Source organism: Brachyhypopomus gauderio, unplaced genomic scaffold (assembly GCF_052324685.1).
Source record: "Brachyhypopomus gauderio isolate BG-103 unplaced genomic scaffold, BGAUD_0.2 sc60, whole genome shotgun sequence".
Taxonomy (NCBI): domain Eukaryota; kingdom Metazoa; phylum Chordata; class Actinopteri; order Gymnotiformes; family Hypopomidae; genus Brachyhypopomus; species Brachyhypopomus gauderio.
In genome coordinates, this window is record NW_027506881.1 from 1465315 (window position 1) to 1492836 (window position 27522).

Here is a 27522-nt window from a genome sequence, read left to right on the forward strand (position 1 = left end):
ACCTGGGCTGTAGTGTGTGAGCTCAAACCTGGGCTGGAGTGTGTGAGCTCAAACCTGGGCTGGAGTGTGTGAGCTCAAACCTGGGCTGGAGTGTGTGAGCTCAAACCTGGGCTGTAGTGTGTGAGCTCAAACCTGGGCTGTAGTGTGTGAGCTCAAACCTGGGCTGGAGTGTGTGAGCTCAAACCTGGGCTGGAGTGTGTGAGCTCAAACCTGGGCTGGAGTGTGTGAGCTCAAACCTGGGCTGGAATGTGTGAGCTTGATCTCCCATGAATCCGCAAACGATTTCATCTCATAGCTGGCGAATGGGACATGATCGCTCACCAGCTCTTTGGGGATCCCATGCCTTGCGAAAACAGACTTCATTTTTTGAATTACTGTATATGCAGTTGTATCAGATAAGTTGAGCACCTCTGGATACTTGGTCAAATAATCCACTAGCAGAAGATACGACTGACCTTTCAGCATGAAGATATCTGCTCCGACTTTCATCCATGGTAACTCTGGAACCTGATGAGGCATGAGCGGTTCTCGCTGATGTTTTGGTAAGAACTGCTGGCATTGTAAACATTTCTCGATCATGGTCTCTATGTCCTGTGCCATGCCAGGCCAGTACAGGGTTTTTCTTGCTTTGGCTTTTGTGCGTTGCACTCCTTGATGTGCAACATGCAATTTGTCTAAAATCACTTTTCTGAAGCTCCGAGGTATGACAATTTTCTCTCCCATCATGATGATGTCATTTTGTATGCTAATGATGTCACGCATTGGCCAGTAACAGTGAAGTGACGACTCAAGGCTGTGCTTCTTTGTGGGCCAACCTGTCAGATGTTTTTTGCATACAGCTTGTAACACGCTATCAGCAGCTGTTGCCTCCTTCAGTCTTCTGAGGGTTTCTTCACTCAGGGCATCAGTAGCTTCTAAGGCGTATACAACTTTCTCCTCACATGGATTTTCAGACATGGTTTCACTGCCTCTTCCAACTGTGGCGCGTGATAGAGCGTCTGCAATGTGTAAGTCTTTACCTGGTGTGTATGTCACATGTAAATCATACCTTTGCAATTGTAGCATCATTGCTTGTAGTCGTGCTGGTGCTTTGCTCAGCGGCTTGCGCATTATGACTTCCAGTGGCTTATGATCAGATTGCACACTCACGGGTCTGCCGTAGACATATTGGTGGAACCTCTTGGTGGCAAACACTATGGCAAGTAACTCCTTCTCTATTTGTGCATATCTTTTCTCTGTATCTGTGAGAGCTCGCGAGGCATAACACACTGGGCGGCCTTCCTGCAACAGACAAGCTCCCAATCCATCCTTGGAGGAGTCTGCTTGTAAAGTGAGTTCCTTTTCGTGGTCAAAATACCTGAGAACTGGGGCTTGTGTAAGAGCATCCTTTAGAGTTTTCAGTGCTGCGCTATGATGAGGACACCACTGCCAGGCTGCATCCTTCTTTAGCAACTGTCTGAGAGGAGCCGTGAGTGAAGCTTCATTTGGAATGTATTGTGCCAAGAATTTGTCATTCCCAACAGACGTTGTAAACTTTGTTTATCCTCAGGTTCAGGCATGTCAAAAATTGCCTTAATTTTGGCTTTGTCTGCTCTTTGACCAGCTGCTGTGATGACATGGCCCATGTATTTCACTGTGTCTACTTTAAACTGGATCTTGTCCTTGTTAAACTTCACATTGGCTGTTCTTGCTCTCTCCATTACCTTTTGAAGGATCTTGTCGTGCTCCTGTTCTGACGATGCTGCAATAATCATGTCATCAGCAACGATGTGAACACCTGAGATGTCGCCAAAAGTCTCACAATTCTTCTGTTGAAACACTTCGCTGGCAGACTTGATCGGAGTCTGAGAAAACGAAAACGACCCCATGGTGTGTTGAAAGTGCACAGCTTTGACGAGGGCTCATCCAACTTGATCTGCCAGTATCCATCCTTTTCATCTAAGATGGAAAAGATGGACTTTCCTGTCAATTTGCTACGGACGTCTTCTGGAGTTGGAATGGAGTAATGCTGGCGTTTAACTGCCTGATTCAGGTCGCAAGGGTCCAAGCATACCCTAAGCGTTCCATTTTTCTTTTTTGTGGCAACAAGACTATTAACCCATTCAGTTGGCTCACTAACAGGCGTTATGACTTGTCTTTCCTGTAATTGTTTCAGTGTCTTTTTTAATGGATCCATAACAGAGAGGGGTACATTTCTGCAGGCATGTATCACTGGTGTGACAGTTGGGTCAATATGTATGTGGTGGACTCCAGGAAATTCACCCAGTCCTGTGAAGACCTCTGCATATTGCTGTAACAGCTCCTCTTTGGTGGCTGGAAATGGTTTGGGTTGTGGGGTTTTTGCTGTAAGCATTTCGATCCTCTTGAGCAGCTGCAACTCCTCACATGCGCTTCCACCCAGAATAGGTTTGTCAGCATGACTGGTTACGTGAAAGTCAAGCATAGCCTTGTGTTTGGCCGTTTTACACTCTAGAGATACTACCCCATCCACAGGCAGGCGTGCACCACCAAAAGCAAAAAGTTTTTGTGACCTTTAGGTGGGTTGGACCTGGTAACTGCTGGTATAGATTCCTGGGAAGCACATTAGCATCAGCTCCTGTGTCCAGTTTGAAATTTATTTGTAAACCTCTGATTGTAGCCGTTTCATGCCATATAGTGTCTTTCTTCTGACTTGCCATTTCCATGTTTTCATGTTGTACCATCCCTATGTATAAAGAATCTACTTCACTCTCTATGTTATGGACAGTCTTCTCTTTCCTGTTGCTGATCTTCACATTGTCAGCTCTACATACCTTCGAGAAGTGGTTGTTCTTTCCGCATTTGTGACACACCACACCATAAGCTGGGCATCGTCATTCGTCATTTGCTTCTTGCTGTTTATTCTGCTTTTGTTCCGTCCTGTACATTTTTGTACAGTTACATTTCTTAATGCATCCACTGAGGTGTCGTGCATGATGGGCGTTGTTAACATTGATTGAAGCTGTGTTTTAGCAAGCTCTGAAGATCTGCATATATCTATAGCTTTGCGTAGAGTTAAGTCGGTTTCTCTTAGTAGCCTCTCTTTCAAACGAGTATCGTTTATACTGAATACTAGCTTATCTCTAATCATATCGTTTTCATTTATTGCAAATTCACAGTCTTTGCACTTCTGGCGTAGTTCTGTTATAAATCTGTCCACCGATATTCCTGGAGACATTGTGTGGGACCAGAACTGGTATCGTTCAAAAACAACATTCTTTTGTGGGCTGCAATAATCCCTGAATGCTTTCACGATGTCCTCCAATAGCATTGTGTCATTTTCTCCGGTCGGTGTAATGGCGAGTGTGTTATACACTTCTAACGCTTCTTCGCCAACAGTATGAAGTAGAATGGCACATTTTACCTTTTCCTCTTTTTCCAGTGCTCCCGAAGCGTCCATGTACAGCCGGAATCGTTGTTCCCATCTGCGCCAGTTTTCAGCTAAACTACCTGTGAGAATCAGCGGCGACGGCGGCTTGAATTGCTCCATTTTTGCCTCAACGGTCTTTTTTTTTTTTTCTCGCACGTGCTCGGTGTGGATAAACTTCTACAAGCTCATTTACGGTACCATCCTCGTGTTACTCCGTAACTCCGACTTCTGACACCATGTTGTGTTCTTATGATATGAACGTGGGTAACTAATTAACGACCAACGGAAGCAAGGATGTGGTACAACTTCTTTTACTTCGTAGCTCCACAACAACATTCACCATGCCCAGCAATCAATCAATCCCCGAACCCCATGGTCGTGACAGTACCGTGCAATCGAGCACAGATCGCTTGCCCATGTATATCACAGTTCTTACAGGCTACATCATAGTATTATTGTATTCTTGATGACTAAAATTTTACAGTGGTGGGGGGCGTGCTGACTCTTTGGACCCTCCTGTATTTGACAATGATGTGCATACCATAAACCAGTCTATTTCTTATGACTGAACCCTGAGGATCGTTAACATTTATGTGTCTTAATTTGTTGTTTGCAGGGGGAGATTGCCGGATCATCCAGGATGGTACAGGAGGATGAGGACACAGTGTCTGGCTGTTCAGAAAGGACACAGTGTCTGCCTGTTCTGTAAGGCGTGTGTCTATGTATCTGTCTGTTAATGTGCTGTGTGATCTCATGATTTGTGTTGTATTTAAAGGAAATGGAAGAACAGAGAGAAGACCCTCAGGCCTCCATGTCCAGAGCTCACACCTCTGCAAGAGAACACGTGAGTGGTAGTTATGCAGTTCAACATGAATAAATACTTCTCAATCTTGACTATACTTCAGTCTTAAAGGAATCTGAGATTAGTGAGATCTACAAAAGGTACTTGCTCCTAGATATAGAATGTAAAAAAACAGATCTGCAATACAAAAAACTAAAAATATGGAAGTTGGAGCTTGAAATAAAGAAAATGGAGAAAAATGTGAGTATTTGCAAAAAGGTCTCACTTTAATATGCTTGTTTTTGCAAGATAAGTAAATCAAAGTTTCTAGTGTTAATGAACAAATGCAAACAAAATATTCCCTTAACTAAAGTAAGTGTTTGCATACATGTCCCTCACAGCTCTACCATCCATGTGGTCTGCAATTAAAATGTCGTCTTCCCATTGCTCCAACTGCACTCTTGGCATTACTCCTTTTTGCAGTATTGCCACATTGTGCAAAACTGCACAGGGTGCTACAATATCACAGGCTCTCTCAGGGGTGACTGAGATGGCGCAAGCAGTTAAATCTGCTCTTTAACTGTCCAAATGCCATCTCAATGCATGCCCTTGTCTTTGAATGTGCACGATTGAACCTCCTCTCTGCATCTGTTGTAGGGTCTGCATATGGGGTAAGGAGAAAAGGTTGGCAGGGGTAACCCCTATCCCCAAGCAGTAAGCCAGGAAAAGCACATACGATTATAAGGAGTAGAGTTAAACACTGAGGCCAAATCTGCACTATTTTGTGTGGTTGGAGTGTTCTTACCTTGGGCAAACCTCTGTGCCAGTGAGGAGGCACGAAATATCCTGGAATCGTGCACCGAGCCGGGCCATTTTGCCTCAATGTTGGAAAATAGAAATTGGCTGGTGCAAACCATTTACAACAATGGCAAAAGTGACAAAGGGTGAAAGTTGTTCAAACCCATGAACTGACATGCTTTACATTTTCTGTTGGGTAGGCAAAACTTGCATGTACCTGTACATTGATGCTGTGAAACAATTTTTTGGTTCACATAGTCTGCCTCCATGGGTACAGATGGAGCCTTTATCCAGAGCGTCTGTTAAAGTCATACATTTAACTCCAAGTTACCGATCAAACCAACACTACTTCTCATGAATACATGCCAGCTGTTCTGAAAAGGATGGGAAGGATGCCTCTGTGACCAGGGAATTTGATGAATATATTAAGGAAATGCTTAAGCGCAAGGTAAACCTTTCGAATTTCGCGGCAGACCGTTGCCTTACTAAGATTTTATGCATCCCCAACGCTGTACAGAAATGCACGACTGGCAAAGAAGCGCAAAGCGATACAGACCGTTTGGGGTCTTCTCAATATATGGCCCCAGTAATTTACAAAGATATATAATACTGTGTCTTCTGAACCTGTAGTGCTCAAATAAGTAGTCATCTGGAAAGCCCAGTGGATCTGTCCTGTCCTGGAATGACCTTGGAGCTGGTAGCATGAATGCTCTGCGCACTATACACGCTCCCTCATCTACTGGATTCTCTACAAATGGGCATGCCATGGTCAATCAGCCTTCAGCCTTCACTGTTGTAGAGGAATGACACTGAAGCTTCTCTCGGTCTTGTGAACGTTTTAATGAAAACTCCCTTTCGCTAGCCACAGCATACACACACTTCCGTTTCGTTTCTCCGCCTCCCAGTACCATATATAGCCCTAATATACGCGCACGTACATTTTACTACCGTATATGACATCTCCCCTTTTACGTTTTAGTAACAGCAAGGAACAATTCAACTTAACCATAACATGTTTTTTCTTTAGACAGCACTAACCTTAAACCAAGACTCTCACACTGAAACTCTCCAGCATATTCTAGCGTCTTACCCAAACATGGTACTATATTATAACAGTCACATTTACATGCTCACAAATCAACAATACTGACAACAATACAACATTTGTCCTTTTTTTTTTCTTTCTTTCACAGTTCACTCACTCAATTTTCTTTTTCTTTATCCCATTTCCCCCCAAAGGCCATAAAATAGTGTAACCCTACAGGTCGAGCCTGCTAACTGGCTTACACACTCTACCAGACCTGGTCACGGTGGGTGTAGGTAAAGGGTTTGCGGGTTTGTCCAGACTCTGACTAGCAGGAACAGTCTCTACTGTGGTGACATCTGTATGATCTGTCCCTGTGTTGTGATCAGCTTCTGCTTGGACAGGTTGTGAAACTGGCCCTAACTGAAGATGACGGCGATTCCGCCGCAGCTCGGCTCCTTGATGTGTTCTGACTACAAAAGATCTTGGAGTAGTGCTCTCACTAGAGACCACTGCTGGTACGGACCAAGACTTTTCATTGTCCAGCTTCAGGAGCACTGCATCACCTGGTCGAAGTGGAGGTAATGGCTTGGCTCCATGACGACGGTTGAAATAATACGCCTGTTTAGCCTTTTCCTTCCCATCCTTCACTTTCACTGCAAACCTACTGGGCCATTTTGGCAGGAGATTCTTCTCCAAGGTTGGGAGTGTAGTTCTGATTTTTCTCCCCATCAGCAATTCAGCAGGGCTGAACCCAGTGGAGGAGCATGGAGTGGACCTATAGCTCATCAGAGCCAGCACTGGATCTTCTTGTTTGAGAATTTTCTTTGCTGTTTGTACAGCTCTCTCTGCATGTCCATTGCCTTGTGGATGGTGAGGGCTAGATGTACAGTGCTTAAAATCAAACTGTCTTGCAAATGCCTGGAACTCCGCACATGAGAATTGTGGCCCATTATCGCTCACAACCTCATCAGGGATACCAAATCTGGCAAAGATTGCTTTCAATTTCTTGATGACTTGTGCGCTTGTTGTTGTTGGTAGGTGCAGTATTTCGAGAAATCTTGAGTAATAGTCAGAGATCACCAGGTACTGCTGGTGATTGTGCTCACACAAGTCCATGGCAATCCTCTTCCAGGGTCGTTCTGGAAGCGTTGTACAGATGAGAGGTTCCCTTTGTTGTGTTCTTTTCAGCTCACGGCACACCTGACATGATGTTACGAGCTCACTTAGTTCCTTACTGAGCCTGGGCCACCATACAGATGAATTTGCTCTCTCTCGACACTTCACTAGGCCCTGGTGTCCATCATGGATTTTCTGGAGAATTTCACTCCTCATCACTCGTGGCACAACTATCCTGTTTCCTCTAAGGACGAGGCCATTATACTCTGATAGTTCCGGTTTCATTTGGATGTACTCTCTTGCAGCTTCAGGCACACTGCTTAGGTGCTCAGGCCACCCAGTTCTTATGAGCTTTATGACAGACTGTAATTCAGCATCAGTAGATGTAGCTGTTCTGATTTCATCTAGCTTGCTTGGGGATGCAGGGATTCCCCCTACTACATCAGCCACATAGCAGGCTACATCACTGTGCGTGTGTGTGTCGCCATCTTTGCAGGCCAACGGACTGCGTGACAGGGTGTCTGCAATGATTAGAGTTTTTCCAGGAGCATATTCTGCAATGGGGTTGAATCTCATGAGCCTCATGAGAAGACGTTGACAACGTAAAGGTACATTGTCCAGACTGCGGTTGTTTATAAGGGGCACTAATGGCTTGTGGTCTGTCACAAGTTTAAACTGCTCCAGCCCGCTGAGGTATCTATCAAATTTCTCACATGCCCACACACCAGCCAAACTCTCCTTTTCTATTTGGGCATAGCGTGTTTCTGCTTCAGTGAGACGTCTGGAGCAAAATGCCACAGGTTTCCACTGCTCTCCATGGAGCTGAAGGAGCACCCCTCCCAGTCCGTAGCTACTTGCATCTGCAGACACAGCAATGGGCTTGTTTACATCATAGAAGGTGAGTACTGGTGCAGTTGTCAGCAGTTCCTTGATGTTCTCAAAAGCTGTTTGTTGTGCATGGTCCCATGTCCATGTGTTCTTGTTACTTTTGAGCAGCTCATACAGTGGTTGTCCTACTGTTGAGAGGTTGGGAATGTATCTTCCTAGATAATTCACCATTCCCAATATTCTCTTTAACTCTTGTACATCTGCAGGTGGAGGTAGCTGCTGGATAGCTTCTACTTTGTCGGGGTCTGGGCGGATACCGGACTGGTCAATGAGATGTCCGAGGAATCGTAGCCGATTCTGCCTGATTGAGCACTTCTCGCGGTTGAGTTTCATTCCAGTTGACTCAATGCGTTGCATTACCATCTCCAGACGACGATCATGCTCCTTTGTTGTAACCCCATGGATCAGAATATCGTCCATGAATACTTCTACACCATCCAGTCCCTGTAGTGTCTCTTTCATCTTTCTCTGGAAGATTTCTGGTGCACTAGTGATGCCGAATGGAAGACGCTTGAAATTGAATCTTCCAAATGGTGTGATGAAGGTGGTGAGCTTACAGCTGTCTGGGTGCAGTGGTATCTGGAAGAATCCACTTGCAGCATCGAGTGAAGAGAACACTGTGGCTCCACTTAGTTTTGCTGTAATCTCTTCAGTGGTAGGCAACAAATACCGTTCTCTTCTTACAGCCTCGTTCAACTTCTTAAGATCAACACATATACGGACTTTACCTGTGCTTTTCTTCAGGACTGGCACCATGGGTGCGCACCAGTCAGTGGGCTGTGTCACTCTCTCGATGATGCCGTTTCTCTCCATCCTCTGGAGCTCTTCTTTGACCTTTTGCAACATTGGAAATGGTACACGACGTGCTGTGTGCACCGCGAATGGCTGAGCATTGTCTTTTAGCTGTATTCTCACAGGTTCAGTCTTTAATGTCCCATGCTCACCAAAAGCTTGTAAATGTCCTTTACTGCACACCAATTCATTCACCCTTTTCACCAGATTCATTTTCACTGAAAGCGGTCTGCTGAGCAGGTTGCTTACTGTTCGTCCACGGATAACATATGCTGTCAATGGATGAGTTTCTCCTTTGTAGGTCACAGTGCTCTGGACTTGTCCTATGCACTGCAATTCGCCACCTGGACTATCCAATGGGATATTTGCAGTCTCTAAGGATCTTTTAGGGATGAGTGAGTGGTAGGTCTCCTCTGTAATGATGCTCACATCAGCGCCTGTGTCGATTTTAAAATCAACTGGTGTGGAGCCCACCAGCAGCTTCACAGTCCATTGCTCTGATGAACTTTCTGCCTTATTCACTGCTCCCAGGAAATATGACTGCTCTCCTTGCTCAGTGACTTCACTCACAGCTTTCCTGTTCCGACACACTCTAGCCCAGTGTCCAACTTTGCTGCATGCATTACATTTGGATTTTCTAGCTGGGCAATTTTCATCTTTACTGTGTCTTTCTCTCCCACATTTTCCACACTGACCGTCTTTTCCCCCTTTTGGCTTACCGTAGTGCTTGGTGTATTTGCTGCGCTTATGAGTGACCTCGTGTATCGCACCTGTTGCCTCTCCCTGCATGCTGACTTGCGAAGCCACCTCTTCAGACTGCCTGACCGTCTCTATGGTCAGTGTTAGTGTCAGGTCCTTCATCAGCTGCAGTCTCCGTGATACATCCTTGTCGAGTATCCCAACAACAATTCGGTCACGGATATTCTCGTCTTTGCTAGCGCCGAAGTCGCAATGCTCAGACAGTTCATACAGGGCTCTTATGAAAGTCTCGGCTTTCTCACCCGGTCTTTGCACTCGCTGGTGGAAGCACGCGCGTTCATGTATTACATTCCTCCGGGGCACAAAGTACTCATCAAATTTCTCCAGCACCCTTACGAAGTTATTTTCGTGTCCGTCTTCTTCAAATGCGAAAGAGCGGTAAATATTCTCTGACTCGCTCCCCATGGCGTATATCAGGCTACTCACTTGCACAGCGCCATCTTCCTTGTCCAACTTAGTGGCGGTTCTAAACCTCACAAAACGCTGCTTCCAATCTGGCCACTCACCCGGCTTGTCAAACGCAAAGCTTGTCGGAGGGTTGAACTTGGCCATAATCCGTTTACTTCTGACACCATGTAGAGGAATGACACTGAAGCTTCTCTCGGTCTTGTGAACGTTTTAATGAAAACTCCCTTTCGCTAGCCACAGCATACACACACTTCCGTTTCGTTTCTCCGCCTCCCAGTACCATATATAGCCCTAATATACGCGCACGTACATTTTACTACCGTATATGACAACTGTTAGCTGCTCTTTTTATAGCTTACATTTTGGATTATTTGTATCACCTGTATGAAAATCTTGGTAAGGTAGTTGTCTGTGTCCATTTCCTTTTTCCACCATTAAGTTAACCACACATTTACATTATTTATACTGAACATATGTAAATTGCAGAGTGATATGATTTGCTTGTAATTTGAACACAAAAGAGGAAGTATGGGGATAAATATATACCTAAAAGTATCTTCACCTAAATTACTCAGTATTAATAATTATTAATACTCAGGTACAAAGAATTGTATTTTTTGTGATATAGAGTTTATGCTAATGTATGTTTCTGCACCATAACTGCGATTAGGCACTGTATTCCATTTTACACTGACCTGAATTTGTGAAGATTAAACCAATACATTAAAATGTGCAGAAACCTCACTGATTAACAATGAATATGTACTCTTAAGATCGAAAAATAAATTGCATTTTGAAATATAATTATTAAATTTGATAATAATAACCTGCAATCATTCCAAACTAATAATTACAGTACTCCATTAAATGTATAAAAATATGATATGATATGCTACATCCACAGCAATTGAATGGATAGAATTGCAGCGGAACCTTGTTCCTCAATTCAGTTTCCCGGATGGCGAGACTGACATCACGCTGCTCAGCCAATAGAAGTGGGTCCCGCAGAGCTAAGCCTCAACTCTAGCCTGGTACCAGAGATGCTCACAAGTCATTTTTTGCAAGTCCAAGTCAAGTCTCAAGTCAAGTCTCAAGTCTTTGACCTCAAGTCTAAGTCAAGTCTCAAGTCTTTGTTCTCAAGTCCAAGTCAAGTCCCAAATATTTGAGTGACACTGTAGTCGCAAATCACTGTATAGTTGTAATGATCTGTTATGACACTTCTGATGTATAATAGCTTAAACTGGTAAATGAAGAAATACAAATTTTAAAAGTGTGCACGCACACACAAATGTTTTCTAGATAAATTTTGTATCTGTAATTTTCTCCAAAAAGTATTTTTCTTCTTTCAAAACTGACATTTTTCTGGATACAATATTCTCTTCTTTCAGTAGAACATCTGCTATATTTTGTTCTAAAAGATAAAGGAGGGCTGTGAAATTAAAAAATCACATTTTTAACTATATATATTAAAGGTCTGCATATAAGGAAAATAGCAACCAAATTAGTGATTATAAAATAAAAATTAAAAACAGAATTCAAATTTTACAATAATAATGATTCTGACATAAAAAGCCCTGCAGCAACAACTATTTGTCTCCTAATGAACTGGATCAAACACAATCTATTTGAACTTCAAGGTGTCTTTCAGTGTCCAATACAAGGAAAATATTTATGCAACTAACGCATTACATTTTTAAAAGATCAGGATTGACAGGGTACTTGCACTTAGCCTGGCTCGGTGAGGGCGCATTATGAGGCCTCCATAACTGAACACCCTCTATACTGGTGCACTGGTGGGAAGTCAATACCAATATTGCAATATTGCTAATAAACTTTCAGGCAGTGACTAACCTTTCCGGGTGGGTTTTCAGGTGGCGAATAAAATTAGATGTGGTGGAACCAGCGTCCTGTATTTTTATGCCACACACGCTGCAGTTTGCTGCTCTTCTATTTGCTACTTGTACTTGTTTTGTACCCAAAACTTATTATGAATGGTGGAACATTCCTCACCAGCGCCGCCATGATCGCGATGTTTTGCGGTGCGCGCAGCACCAGGGTCGCGCGAGGTGGGCGGAGTCGCGCGCAACGGTCACTTCATATATGTAATGCTGCAGCCCGGAGCCCCGGTGGGCGTGGATAAAGGGCGGAGCATGTGTCAATCATTTTTTACTGCAGCCATTCATCTTAACAGATCTTCCAAAAGAAGGCGGAAACTGCACGGAGAAGCTCTTTAAACAGAAGTATATGCCATTCTTGCACAAAATGAATAAAAAAACATTAGAAGAGCCATGACTTTAGACATTTTTAAATCAAAGTTTAAAATACTTCTCACTTGTTATTCTGGAATAGCTTTAATGTTTTTTTTTACCTTTATTGCACATATTGCATAATTTGTACATCATATATATATGTGGCGAGTGTAAATTGTTAGCGGAGGGGAGGTGTAAATGGACACAAATTAAGTATTATATCGCGATCAAGGAGCAGAGCGTTGAGGAGCGATTTCGATTGGAGGATCGTGTTCTATTTATTATTATTAATTTTTTTGCTGATGCTGGTCCAGCGTGTCGTGTGCCACTGATTGACAGCTAACTCTGGCTGATAATTGGCTTAATAAAAAATTGATAGACAATGAAAGTCTAGTATCTGATTGGCTGCAGTCGAAAATGATTGACACATGCTCCGCCCTTTACCCACGCCCACCGGGGCACCGGCCTGCAGCATTACCCTTCTCGGTCATTTGCAAAATATTTGACACGTCGCGACCGGCGCGAGGGTCCGCGCGCCGAAAATGTTACGTCAGCGGGAAGTAAAAAGCATACAGACAGGCGGAGAAAAGGTTGTCAAATGAAACACAAAAGAACATTACAAATAAAAGATTGTTCACGAGTCTCAAATCACGAGTCCAAGTCGAGTTGCAAGTCTTTTGAATGCAAGTCTAAGTCGAGTCTGAAGTCACTGTATATGCGACTTAAGTGTGACTCGAGTCCGAGTCCCAAACATGAGTCCCCATCTCTGATTTCTAGTACGATAGGGAAACCAAACGTCCGTATTTCACATCCTGTCCCGGGAGTCCCGGGTTTTTTTAAGTGAGGAAATGTCCTGGTTTTTAAATTACCTTCATTGGGCCATTAAGACTGGATTAAACTTTTGCGAGTGACCGTAGCGCGCGACTCCGCACACCTCACGCGAGCGGCGGAGACGTTTAAACTTCACGCGTTACATTATTATGTTGGCTTGTTTGCAGTGTTGTCTGCTCTCTGTGGTCGAAGATAAAGGCTTACAAGAAGCGCTGCACATTGTGTCAACTGATGCATGTTACGAACTACCGTCCAGAAAGACAATGTCTTGGTTCCTCTCAAGGTTTCTTCCTCATGCAAAAAAACTAGGGAGTTTTTCCTTGCCACTGTCGCCTTTGGCTTGCTCACTGGGGGCTAGGACTCGGCACTTGTAAAGCTGCTTTGTGACAACAACTGTTGTAAAAAGCGCTATATAAATAAAATTTGATTGATTGATTGATTGAATGTCGAAGAAAATCCAGCAGCTGTATGATGAGGAAAGGGATGTGGCTCTGACTGGGGTTCACTGGACCTCTGTTAGCAACAAGAATTATCTTGGTGTGACAGCTCATATTATAGATGATGAATAAAAGATCCAGTAATTTGCTTTAAGCATGCAGAAGACCACTTCTAGGCACTATGGAGATGCCTGTGGCAGAGGCCTGGGAAATTAAAGAAAATCTACCATCTAAAATGGTATTAAAAATCATCTTCTGATTTACTTCAGTTCTTATTCTTCCAATATCCTGAGCAAAACTCCCAAAATTAAACAACATTTTTGGTCAGAATTTCCTGTGTTCTGAAAACTGTTTGCTCTGTTTTCTGCACTTATCTATTGGTCTGTGTAGTAGACTGGTGGAAAAATAAACAAGATGTTGAAGTTTATGATTATGTTCATTGATTCATTCATCATTCAAACTTGAATATTTCTCATGTTAAATACTGAAATGCAATTAAAATGTGATTAATTTCGATTAATTAATTACAAAGCTTCTGATTAATTTGATTAATTTTTTAATTATATATATACATGTACCAAATATAAGAATATAAGAATAAATTCTGCACTCTTAGGGAAACGTGCTCTTGTCGGGCACAGGTCTTCTCTCTGGAACATGTCTACATTCCCACCTTCTCCCTGTCTAGTGTCCTTGACCCAGAGGGTGACCTTAAACTTCCTCATTTGGTCGTACGCCATGTTAAAAAAGGAGGAAAGTAGAGTTTCAGCATTTTCTATAACATGATCCTCCAGCAGAACACTGCTTCCTTCCTGAATTTCCTGAATTTATTGAGGTCCAGGTTCAGCTCTCTCAAGTGTGATGAAGGGTTTGACTCCAGAGCTGAGGACAGAGCAGCGCAGTCTTCCTCTGAAATATTGCAGTCAGACGGCCTGTAGACAGAAGGAGATAAAAACACACTTACAGCTGCACATAACAAACGCATCTCACACACAAGGTCTTTCACATTTCAGAATACACACACTCAGAAATGAAGCTGCACCAGTCTAATCACCCCAAACACATATGTTGTGTGTGTGTGTATTAGAGAGGGATGCTACGATGTGTGTGTGCATGTGTGTGTGTATAAATAGAGAGTGAGAGAGAAGGGAGTGTGTGTATGTGATTCATGTGTATGTGATCTGATAAATACACTGATAATATGGATGTTTCAGAGATAGGAAGAGGGTAATAGCAATTATTTGTGTGTATGTGAAGGAGAGACAAACACTATTTTTAAGTGTGTATTTATAAGCACATATATAAAGCATATGTATACATATCCTTTTGCATATTTGCCAAATCCTTAACTTTAGTTAACCTTAACTTTAGTTATCTCTCATGCTCTTAACATTTTTGTGGTGCTTTGACACTTCATTTCATACCATTAAAGATACTTTGAACTACTCTGAACTGAGTGTTAAAGACTGAGAGAAAATTGAGAGTGCAGCTAGATGCAGCTAGACAACCTGCAGAGACGAGAACAACTCCTCCCCATGCACTACAACACACACATGTTGTTCTGTTGCTGTTGCGTTGTGTTCCTGCCTCAGGTGGGTGGGGCCCATTATAATCCCCAGCACCTGAGGGCCATTTGTCCATCTATATATAGCTTGTCTTTGTACCAATTGACTGCTGGTGATTGTTTCCTTACTTTGGATCATGTCTCGGGTTTTGTGTTGTGCACCTTAAGCCAGGTTCACACTACACGATTTTAGGCTGGTTTTTCAGTCGCCGACTGTTTTTTGTAGATCGCCGACAGAAACTGTGGTCGGAGGCAAATCGTGTTGTAGTGACATGCTGAAAGACGCTCGCCGAGTGGTCGCAGAGTGGTCGCCGACTCATCGCAGACACCCGACAAATATCTAGCATGTTTAATATCTAGCATGTTTAATATCTAGCCCAGTCGGCGACTGTTCTCGTGTTTTTGGAGGGCAGCCAGATGAGTCGGCGATTCCCCAGTCGTTTAATTCGTGAGCCCATGTCACCGATCAGTCATGTAGTGTGAAAGCCACAACAACTGAAAGACTCGCGATTACAGCACAACCAGTCATGTAGTGCGAACGGTACAAAAACCTGACGACTGAAAAGTCGTGTAGTGTGAACCTGGCATTATTCATTAAATTCCTCCTTTTCCCCGAGACTGGCATGAGTTAGTCATTAGAAACACTGCACACGTCCTGTTCACTTGTTCACTTCCTGTTCATAAATCTCACAATGTTAATGTTAATCAACAGGGTTCAGTTCTTGGCCATTTCCATTTAATTATCTATATGTATATCTATATCACATTCTACAGAAGCACCATAGAGAGCATTCTGACCAGCTGCATCTCTGTGTGCCATCTGTTATATTCTTGAAATCCTCTCTTAATCCTGGTTACTGGAAATCTATTGATACATTTCATTTCATCTAATTTATTTTTCTTATATATCCAAAACTTTGTTGTACAAAACTGTAGTTCTAGTCCCTGGTCCTAAGTCCATCATTTCCAGACTTCATGGTGCCACGATCTTCTTCTACCGCTGCTATATTGCTAGACTTAGGCCCATAGCCACCCACCACCACACAGACGCTCTGGTTCATGCTTAATCATGTCCAATCTTGATTATATTCACTTATTATATCTTGATAACTTTATCCTGAAACTCAAAACATCCTTTTTGTTTGGCAAACCAAAACAAACCGGTGTGCTCACTGTAGTATGTCTGCTACGTTACACTGGTTATCTATCTCACAATGCATTCAGTTTAAACGTATTTCCACACACACATGTTGGTGAAGTGTACTTACTGGCCATGGGCCTCCACTAGACACACACAGGGGCGTTGCCTGGGTATGTAAAGATCCGGGGCTCAGCCCAATTTTATATATATATATATATATATATATATATATATATATATATATATATATATATATATATATATATATATATATAGTAATATATATATATTACAATGCGTACCCTGATATATAATGTTTAACACTATAATATGGAGTTTTTTTTTTTAACAAAGGGTGCACAAAATCTGCAGAATGACTGTTGGTGACCTAAAGATAGTGAGCTTGTACTAAAGGACATGGACCAGGTATATTCCATTAGTAAATCCATTCCTCAATAAAGTATGCAAATCAGTATGTCAACAATGGATTTCATGCAACTGTGTAATAATGTAAACAATTCACATGTTTCTAAATTGTTCTTTTACCTTTTATGACACACAAACAAATTATTGAAAGAAACATTAATAATTATTAGTGCTAAGGGGTCTACACAATTAATACTCTTTAAGAATTACTTATTATCTATCCTGTATGTTTTTGCACAGTCTTTCTTCTCCTAACCTGTTCTTTCTTTAGATCAGTCCAGTCCTGATCAGTTCATTTCAGGTCTCTCCACATTTCATATTTCCTCTCTCTCCACCCTCTCTTCTACCCTGTTAAATAGTAATTCAAGAAAGTATGCTTAAAATAAAGCTGGAAACAATATTTTAAATACAAAAGACTGTGCTAAAACAAACTACATCTGGCATTATTTTGCTAGTCTTCATACTAAAAACATGTGTATTTTATTAATAATGTGTTTATTAGACATTGTTTTCCATACCACTTGTATTGTCTTCTCCCATCTCCCATCTCCTCTCCTCTCCAGTTCTCTCCTCTTTCCTCTCTTGTTGTCTGTTCTCCTCTCCTGTTATCTGTTCTCCTCTCCTGTTGTCTGTTCTCCTCTCCTGTTGTCTGCTCTCCTGTTGTCTGTTCTCCTCTCCTGTTGTCTGTTCTCCTCTCCTGTTGTCTGTTCTCCTGTTGTCTGTTCTCCTCTCCTGTTGTCTCCTCTCCTGTTGTCTGCTCTCCTGTTGTCTGTTCTCCTCTCCTGTTGTCTGTTCTCCTCTCCTGTTGTCTGTTCTCCTCTCTAGTCCTCTCTAACACTTCAAATTCCTCAGGTTGTTCTAAGTCACTTTGCTTTTCTCCCTCTTCTGTACTCCCTTTCTTGTCTGTGGTATTAGGAAATAAATTACACCACAATACTTGAGATTTGAACAAACTCTAACAAACCCTAACCCTCAACTATTAAAAGTAAATTATTTTTTGTGATATGCTGTGCTGTGTAAACTCAATAAAGGATTGTTTATTAGCTGATCAGCTGGCTCCAATGGAAAACACACAATTTTAGGGCAGTGACCAGGGTTAAGAAACTGCTTTAAACTACCATCATAAAGTATTGTACTAAATTCTGGCTATCCACAACGTCTACCTTCTAGCTAACTAGTTAGCTAAATTGAATTTCATTCATTATAGCTTACAGTCCTACAATCCTAAATTATTAAACACAATTTGAAAATGAAATAGTTATTAGCTTATCAGGTACATCAGGGCACGTTGAACATACTAACTATAACTATAACTAGCTATAACATAACTAGCTATATAAGTTTTTTTTTCCACAAACCTTCACTACCTAAGCTACCTAGGTTAACTATCTATGTCGGTTAACTAACTAGGTTAGCTAACTAATTCCGAAGCTGACTAGTGACAAGCTGCATTTTATTAAGCACACAGTGGGTTTGATCTGTGTTTTGATTCGGAGACGTGTGTTTTTAACCAGCTATCAGATAGCTCCACAAACAATGTCATCACAGTTTACATAGTTCACTACCGTTACCTTTCTCCAAAATGTCATCACAGTTTACATAGTTACCTTTCTCCACAATGTCATCACAGCTTACATAGTTCACTACCGTTACCTTTCTCCACAATGTCATCACAGTTTACATAGTTCACTACCGTTACCTTTCTCCACAATGCCATCACAGTTTACATAGTTCACTACCGTTACCTTTCTCCTTGAAAAAACGCCGTATATCTATTTTCATTCACCCTCAGCTACCTGCAACCTGCTGCCAAAAATGGCTAGAGCGCATGTGCGCTCCCCCACGGGGGTGGGGGTGGGCTCTCCTCCGCGCCCGCAAAACCAGCAAGCTGATTGGCTGTTTCTCCTGAAAGGCGGAACTTTATCCTTGAAGCGGCACTGTGATTGGCGTTAAGAGATTTCCTATTCTCACAGCAGCACTGGCCTCCTCATTAATAATACAGCTGAGCGAAAAGGTTCGGGGCTACGGGATAATCATTCGGGCCTGAAGCCCCGGAAGCCCACCCCAGGCGACGCCCCTGGACACACACACACATGAAAACATGAGTGTAGTATTAAAAACACCTCCATAACACTGTTGTCATTAACGTACCCTTTACCGCCTTGTGTTACAATCTCAAGATGAGCTGTTGCTCGGCCTTTTCTCACAATATCCACTTTTTCGTTGAATGGCCGTCTTGAAAATGGTGTTGTTATCCTGCGATTACATCCTTTCCTCTTGTGAAACATCACGGTAGCTCTGCTAGCAGCTGCTAACTAGCTAGCGCACAAGCTAAAAGCTCACGAGACGTAGAACGGTCGCACGCGGACCAGCGACAGGGTTGCCAGGTCTTACAAAAATATCCAGCCCAAAGTCAGTCTAAAACCCGCCCTTCAGAAGGTCAAACTAGCCCAAAGTTAGTATTTTGTTTATGAGGGATTTATTATCAGTATTGCGATTTATATTAAAATCATTAATAATATTGTAACATTAGTGTTTATCAACTAAATAGTAACCCAAGAAAACGCGCCCCGCCTCCGCTGAATTTTCACCCGCGACTAGATTTCCAAACAAGCCCAATTTGGCGTGAAAACCGCGAACCTGGCAACTCTGACCAGCGAGAATATCCCGAGACCATTGAACCACGCCCCCGCCATTCTAATTCGAAATATGATTGGTTGATTAAACGGTGTAAGGGGAATTCCCATGACGTCACACAGCAACTGTATATAAAGTGGCGTGCGCGATTAGCGGGGTACAGTCGGAGGAAAGCAGTACTCGGAGTTGAACACTTTAACAATATTTATTCACCACAGCATTTAGGCTTCAGCCACGCAGATTGCTGCAAAGGTATGTGTGTGTCTTTGGACTTTTAGCGCTAAGGGTTTCTGACGGTCCTTTGACTTTAATTAAGCGATAGAAGACGAGAGGGAGTGTGTTATCGCCAATAACCGGCTGTGATTCGGTCGTAGTGTGGAGTCTTTTTCTGAGTCTGTCCAAACTGGCTGCAGCTCAAACGTTATGTTAACAACATCCATTTGATTAATTTTAGCAGGTTGTATATAAAATAATAATAACAGACCATTAATAACAATTTCATCTGTTAACCTTTCTCCCAAGAGCCGCGTGAATCCAAGCAAAGAGCCGTTTTGTGTTTTGTGTGTACATGCCGTTGCCTGGCAACGCTCCGCGCAGTTCTCACAAACATCCACCTCAGATTGTGAGGAACTAACTGTTGTATAATGATGGTTTTAAATGCGGTTTTTAAAGTAGCTGTAGATTCAACATTTGTTTTTGGAAAGAGTATCGATATTTAGTGATTTTTGACGTGCCTTATTACTAATGTGCAACCAACTCTTAAACCTTTGGGACTGTTGTACATTTACTAACTAAATGTGCATTAATACACATTGAGGCGATGGTAGCAAACGTTTAGGTCAGGAGTGGCCAACCTGCAGCTCTTTGCTTGGTTTCATGCGGCTCTTGGGAGAAAGGTTAACAGATGAAAGGTTATTTAATGGTTGTTATTATTATTTTCTTAGATAAGACATGTTTACTATGCATTTAGTGGAATACTGATCAATATATATTATTATAGGGCTTGAAAAGCGTGTCGAAGGTCTCGATGCTGTGACTTGTGCTATGTAGTTTTCGAGTCGATAGTACGGTGGCCCTGAAAGCCCATCACGATGCAAGCGGAAAACGCACTGCAAATACTCAAAGCAAATGCATCGTTAGCTAGCTACATTTAAAGAGCTTTATTAATTCCCCTAGCTAACTATTTAGATAGATACTAGTTTGTGTTAAATGGGATTTTTAATCAGGGTTTTTAAGCTTTGGTTTCTGTCTAAATACTTAGCTAGCAAGCTACATTTAAGGAGCATTTGATGCTGATGATGAGCTAAATGATGCAGCATGTATCAAAACGATTCAGCAAAATAGACTAAACATAACCTGATAAGAGACGAAGGGAATATCACTGTAGGTTTTAAACTAGAATCAAGAGTTGTGTTAGACTGTAAACACTTTCATACACACTGCACACAGTCGTACTCACAATCGCTCTCCCCTTCTCTCATGCCATAAACACACCTTCATTCACACACACTCTCACATACCACACACACACACAAACAGACACATATCCAAAGAGGTTCTTTTTACGGATTTGTGAGTTGCATGACTGGTTGCAGTACACCACGACGAGGCTTTTCAAATTTTCCGAACACATTTACGTCATAGTGCAGTCTGTATGACGTACTTCTAAGACAAACAAAGCATAATTTATATCCCATTAGTAGTCCGTTCTGCTGGATCAGGAACATTTAGGCTACAGGTCTACCTCTGAATACGTACATTTACCTCTAAAGACAGTGAATTTGGTGAATCACAGGTACTGATAAATGCAAAATGCTACTAGCCCTCTTTTCTTTATATGATAGCGAGGTAGTTGAAAAGCAAGGGCTTGAAAGCCCGAGGGCACCCCTAATCAAAATTGTGGAGGAGCTTCTCAAACGCCAGAAGCTCCTTGGCACCAAAATGGACGTTTTCTCGCTCTGGTGAATTTCGAAGTGCGTTGGTGTTTTGCCTGTCTGACTGATGTGTTGACCTCGTTTCAGAAATGGAAGCGTTGCTCAAGAAAACCTGCGACCAGCTACTGGAAGCCCGCAAGGTTGGTCTTGTGCACAGTATAATGTGTCATTACATATGTGTCATTATGTGTCATTACATATTATAACATGTATAATAATACAATATAATAATTTGTACATCTACAAATAATAATGATATAATAACATAACATATTATAATTTCTATGTCTTTATTAATGATTTTTCTCATAGATTTCTGAGAATCAGGTTGCAAAGCATAAGGAGCTCATGACTGTTTGCCAGGAAGAACATGAAACAATCTCCAAGTTGCAGACTGCTTTAGAGCAGAGTATTGAGACCGCTTCTGAATACGTAAGTGCTTTTAACTCTCTGATGAACATGACAAAGACATAGTAATGTGTCACAATACAAAGTAGGATATCAGAGTACAGAAAATGGTGACATTGTAAGCGTTACAAAAGAGGTAAACCTGCCCTGACTATTTTGATACTGTGTTTTTCTTCAGAGGGCCTTTGTTGATGGCATTAAAGAGACTTTGAAAAAGAAAGACGAGCTTCTGGACCAGATGCAGCACGAGCAGCATTCACTCAAGGAGAAGGTGATGGAACTCTCCAGTGATCTGACGAAGCAGGACCTGGTGTACAAAAACACCGTCTCCATGCTGGAGACAGAGAGGGCAGCAACCACCCGTCTGACTGCTGAGAATCAGGCTTTGACCTGGAAGCTTGTGGAGTTCCAGCAGATCACCAATGAAATGAGCACCAAGCTCCAAGCACTGGAGACTGATTTAAGTATCCAGACAAACACAGTGGTTGATCTTTCTGAGGAACTTCAGAAAGCCAAAGCTCTTCTCAGGAACGGGGAAGAAGAGCGTAGCCAGCAGTCCAGCACCATCAGCTCCTTGAAGCTGGAGGTGGGGGAGCTCCAGCAGACGCTCCACACACTTTCCAGAGGAAGAAAGTCCAACTGTGCTTACATGGCAGTGGTGACATCTTCGAATGAGGAGAGCCGGAAGATCGAGGCCATGGAGAGAGTGCTGAGCAGCACCAGAAAGGAGATTCAAAAAGCCTGTGAGGAGCTGAGACAAAAACAAGACGCTGAAAAAAACGAGAGGTCCAGGGAGCGGGAGCTGGCTGAGTTAAAGGCCATGTGCACTGCCCTGAGGGAGAAGCTCCAGCAATGCCAGAATGAACAGGCCCAGGTGGAGAAGGCACAGAGGAGACAGAAAGACATGGAGGAGAAGCTGGCACATAAAGATCTGGAACTCAACTCTAAAGCTCAGGAGGTTTTAGGGTAAGACCCTTATTAATCGATCTTACTCAGCGATGCTCAAACTGTTCCCTTGTCTTTTAATAACATGCAGTTGGCATTATATATCAGATAATACATAGGTCTGATCCAAACTGAAAACATGGTAAGTTGGCTGTACACAGTATCAGAACAGCAGTTTGTATTGTAACAGTTTGTATTGTAACCACAGGGCAGTGATGGCCTGGTGGTTAAGAAACTGGTCTTGTGACCGGAGGGTCGTGGGTTCAATTCCCAGACCTGAGGCCATGACTGTGGTGCCCCTGAGCAAGGCCCTTAACCATCAATTGTGCTCACTTCTATAAAAAAAAAAAAAAAAGAGATATAAGTCGCTCTGGATAAGGGCGTCTGCCAAATACCATAAATGTAAATGTATTATATGGTTACAGGCTCCAGAAGCAGATGTGTGATGACCAGGATCAAATCAAGAACTTACGTGCTGATCTGCTGCAGAAGGAGTACAACATCTCGTATCTCCAATCAGAGATGCGTCAGGGCAACACCCGTATTGCCGTGCTGCAGAAAGAGGTTAGTAAACAAACCATGGTGTTAAAAATAATCAACGTGGCAGGCAGAGTGGGTGGCGTTAAACCTAACATGTCGGATCACTTCATCGTCCCCCTTAAGGTACAGACCCTGGCTGAAGCTCTCTGGGAGCACAGAACCAAGAGAGTTGACGCGGAGGGAGAGAGGGACAGAGCTCTCAGCGCCTTGTGGAATCAAGAACAGACCATTGCGCAGCTGAAGACTGTGAGTGCCGTTCATTAAGTCTCACTGAGCTAGTGATCTTTCACACGGGCTTCCTGCGTGTTTTCTCATAGCTTTTTCCATGTCGTTGACAGGAGCAGGTCGGGTCGCAACAAACTCTCCGGAAATACTGGGAGACGTGTCAGCGTGAGTACTTTAACACAAACACCCCACAGTACAGCAGTACTAGTGCTAACGCCGTGAGAAGGAGCCAACGGTTGCAGAGACGCCTTCTGCTTTAGACCTCTTGAACCGGTGCTCTTGTGCGGTGTGCTCTAGTATGTGAAATAAGTGGAAAACCTCACCTGGTGTTTGATCTTTTGCCTGTAGTGCTTCAGGAAAAGGACAAGCTGATTCACGAATTGCGGTTCACCCTCGCGGAGAAAGAGAGGGCACGTGTGGAGCAGGAGAAATGTGTTGACGATCTGCAAAAGGACATCAGATCCCTAACTGAAAGTAATGGGAGGCCATTGCATTTTTTTGAACACACAGATTGTTAAGGAACTCGTCTTTTATAGTCGCTGACGTTGGTAACGCTATTCAACCATTTCTCACAGAGCTGGATAAGTTGGAGAGGGGGACCAGACAGAGTGGGACTGCCTGTGGTCCTGATCCCGCACATCCCAAGGGAGATAACAAGCGGGACACTACAGGACGCTGCACAGTAAGCCCCCCCAACAAACCCAAGAAACCAGCGGGGAAAGACCAGAAGACAAAGCAACCACAGCAAGACACCAGTGGCAGAGTGCAGCGCAATGTAAGGTTCTCTGTCTCTCACACACACACACACACACACACACACACACACACACACACACACACACACACACACAACACTTGCTTGTTTTGGCTATTAAAATCTAGCAGTGTTTTTTTTTGTCTCACTGCTTATGGTCATAAAGCCACAGTAACACTATACATGTAAACAATTTGAGAGAGATGCAGACACAACAGTGAAGAGCAATGCAGACATAACAGTTAAGATAAATTCAGACAGCAGTCAGTGTCAATCATCTCCTAATTAACATACAGCCCTGATCCCAGATCAGCACTACAGGCTCAGGACCTTCCAGCACCTGCAAACCCGTGTTGTCTTGTCCTCACCAGCCCTCTCTCTGATTGCACTCGGCAGGACTCTTCGGTCTCCACTAAGACGAAGGATAACCGCTCCTCTAAAACAGCAAGCCCAACACCATCGACGTCCACAGGGCATTCGCAGGGCGTCGACGTCCGCAAGGCTGGAAGCGGCAGGTCCATTAAACCAGCTCAGAAGAGAAAGTTCACGGAGGTCTGTAGCTCCCGGAGGGCTCTTGACAGAACCTGCCTTAAAAAAATAATTAAATGTTTGACTTTTTTTAGGAGTTGCTCACAATTAGCTGGTTGAATAGTATCCTCGTAACCTGGCCTGAACCTGTCTGCGTTGTTTTATGTGTGGTCTAGGACTCCGTGCCATCTGACAACGGGAAGAAACTGCGGCACCGGACGACCTCCAGGGTCAGCGTGACGTCTGTGAAGGTTTGTGTCTGCGCAGCAGAGCTGCTCTTATACCTGTGGCTCCAAGATCACGATCACAGCAGTAATGAATGCTGATCGCTTGGACCAGGGCTGTAATTACAACTGTAGTTATTACTGTAACCGGTTCCTGTAGGGTATAATTAAAACACCCTGTCGTGACAATGTTTTTGATTTGTCAGTGTAAGACAAGTGAGGACGGATCCAGTTGAGCGCACCCTCCTCGCCCCCGCCCTGGCCCCTCTGACGCAGGCTTCCACCCAGCCAAGAAGATCCCCCAGAGCTCCAACCCTGCAGAGATGAAGAGAAAACCCATGAGGTTAGATCGCAGGCTGTTCTAGCCCCAAAGCTCATCACCATTGTTTACACCTTCACATCTGTTGAGTAGGGCTCTGGGATGGCCGTAACTTCAGTACAGTGTTATCATAGTGAACCTATTGTTTTTGGGCTGACTGAGGTGATTTTGGGAATTGTAGTTTTCAAGCTTTTTCTGGTTTCCTTTGCAGATCATGAGTACATCAACATGACAGAAATCATCTCACTGTCAAGCGGAAGACGTAGAAGACTTCAGGCTTCAGGCTTTCCAACCACACAGAAACCACACAGATTGTTAAGTAACTCGTCTTTTATAGTCGCTGACGTTGGTAACGCTATTCAACCATTTCTCAAAGAGCTGGATAAGTTGGAGAGGGGGACCAGAGAGAGTGGGACTGCCTGTGGTCCTGATCCCACACATCCCAGGGAAGATAACAAGCGGGACACTACAGGACGCTGCACAGTAAGTGTTGCTTCGTACTCTTTGATGGCAACATATTTCTCATCCTGCTGCTTTTCTCAGAGGAAACAGAGGCTCATCACCATTGATTACACCTTCACATCTGTTGAGTAGGGCTCTGGGATGCCTGTAACTTCAGTACAGTGTTATCATAGTAACCTATTGTTATTGTAATCACTGAGGTGATTTTGGGAATTGTAGTTTTCAAGCTGTTTCTGATTTCCTTCGCAGATCATGAGTACATCAACATGACAGAAATCATCTCACTGTCAAGCGGAAGACGTAGAAGACTTCAGGCTTCAGGCTTTTCAACAATAAACCACTTCTTGAATAAATAAAAGTTCTTCCAAATGGTTCTGTTTTTCATTAATAGAAAAAAAACACCGGCTAAAGTTTCCTATATACAGTAGTGTTCAAAATAATAGCAGTCCAATATGACCAACCAGATTAATCACTGTTCTTGACAGTGACAGTTAGATGCCTGTGTGAAGCTAATCTATTAACAAGATGTCCCCACAAAGTCCCACTGTTAAAAGACACATACTGAAGCGGATACAATTTGTCAAAGAACACATCAACTGGCCCAAAGAGAAATGGAGAAACATATTGTGGACTGATGAAAGTAAAAAATGGTCTTTTTGGGTCGAAGGACTGTAGACAGTTTGTCAGACGACCCCCAAACTCAATTCAAGCCACAGAACACTGAAGACATGGTTTCACTTACTATGGTGCTGGGCCTGTTTACCGCAAACCAGGGATAATGGACCAGTTTGCATATATCAGAATACTTGAACAGGTCATGTTGCCTTACGCTGAAGAGATAATACCCTTGAAATGGGTGTTTCAACAAGACCACACCCCTAAACACACCAGTAAATGAGCAGTTACCAGTTGAGAGGTACCAGAAGTTGGTTGACTCTATGCAACACAAATGTGATGCAGTTCTAAAAAACTGTGGTTAGTCATCTAAATTTTAGGATAGTGATTCACAGGAAATCATTAAAAAGGAGTACATATTTTGAGTTTGTAAAGACAAATGCAGACACTGCTATTTTTTTTAACAGCCCAATGTTCATTTTTTGTTATTTTCTGTAAAGTAGTTACAAATTATATACATTTCTCTTCATGTTTTGATTTGGAAAACAGTATGCAATGTTCCATATGCATGGAAATAAAGATTTTGTGCTTAACTCATGTTTTTAAATACACTATTATTTTGAACACAACTGTATCTACGTTACGTGAATACGTCTGTTACTGGCGTCACTTCAGCTGCGTGGCCAGGTGCTCAAACTGGTACTGCAAGGGGTTCAATAGCTTGAGGCATGACAGACATTAGTGAGTTAGTGCATACATTATCCAGACAAATCAGAATAAACTAGGACAACAACCAGTAAAACGGTCCTGACAAATTAAGGTGATCTTTACAAAATCTACATTTCTTTTCTTTCTCTTTCTCTTTCTCTAATGAGCAAATCTTTCTTTGTATTTTGCATAATGACCTTCAGGTTAAGAGTTACCACAAGCAGGCAATTATTATACATAGCTAGGTCAACTGAGGTCAGTTCCTACAACTACATAATGCAAACAAATAAGCAGAGGTAGGTATAGCTATCCATCCATATGCTGAGTGAATAAATAGGCTACAGATGGACAAAACTTGCTGAATGCTATATTTGTAAAAAAAAAAAAAAAAACTCTTTATCAACGAAAGTGCCCCTTTGAAACTTTGGGTTTCCTGTGCCCTGAAATGAGCCACCACCTCGCACACAGCCGACCTCTCTCTTCCTTGGTCACACCAGATGTGCTACAGCAGCAGTTCAGTTCAGCGAGTGGAAGGAAGCGTCTTCAGCACAGCACGCACGGTCACAGACACAGGTAAAATATACATCAAGTAAAATCGTACTGTTTGCCCTCTAAGCC

General features: G+C 42.8%; 1 protein-coding gene and 1 long non-coding RNA gene across 4 annotated transcripts; one reads left to right on the forward strand and one right to left on the reverse strand.

Moving 5' to 3' along the window:
- Positions 1–16847: 16847 nt before the first annotated feature.
- LOC143489298 (uncharacterized) lies at positions 16848–18988 on the reverse strand. Of its 2 annotated transcripts, none has more exons than XR_013124642.1 (2): positions 18757–18988; positions 16848–17508 (listed from the first exon to the last, which is right to left on the reverse strand). It is a non-coding gene; the product is annotated as an uncharacterized LOC143489298 (long non-coding RNA). The 2 variants fall into 2 exon arrangements; XR_013124641.1 differs by lacking the exon at positions 18757–18988 and adding an exon at positions 18351–18377.
- Positions 18989–19363: 375 nt separating this feature from the next.
- Positions 19364–25952, forward strand: LOC143489300 (uncharacterized). Of its 2 annotated transcripts, none has more exons than XM_076988220.1 (14): positions 19364–19494; positions 21264–21316; positions 21489–21608; positions 21763–22550; positions 22955–23093; positions 23193–23315; positions 23408–23459; positions 23643–23768; positions 23870–24069; positions 24445–24600; positions 24753–24827; positions 25007–25143; positions 25331–25602; positions 25831–25952. In XM_076988220.1, exons 2-12 carry the CDS (start codon positions 21266–21268, stop codon positions 25034–25036), a joined length of 1860 nt encoding a protein of 619 aa, XP_076844335.1. In that variant the 5' UTR covers positions 19364–19494; positions 21264–21265; the 3' UTR covers positions 25037–25143; positions 25331–25602; positions 25831–25952. The 2 variants fall into 2 exon arrangements, with proteins under 2 accessions (XP_076844335.1, XP_076844334.1); XM_076988219.1 differs by lacking the exon at positions 19364–19494 and adding an exon at positions 19878–20153.
- The last annotated feature ends 1570 nt before the right edge of the window (positions 25953–27522 follow it).

What these genes read in the sequence shown, in the direction of transcription:
- LOC143489300 (XM_076988219.1), top strand. An exon ending in GTGGCAGAGTGCAGCGCAAT is followed by an intron (nt 24,070 to 24,444) that starts GTAAGGTTCTCT and finishes TGCACTCGGCAG; the next exon opens with GACTCTTCGGTCTCCACTAA. An exon ending in TCAGCGTGACGTCTGTGAAG is followed by an intron (nt 24,828 to 25,006) that starts GTTTGTGTCTGC and finishes TTGATTTGTCAG; the next exon opens with TGTAAGACAAGTGAGGACGG.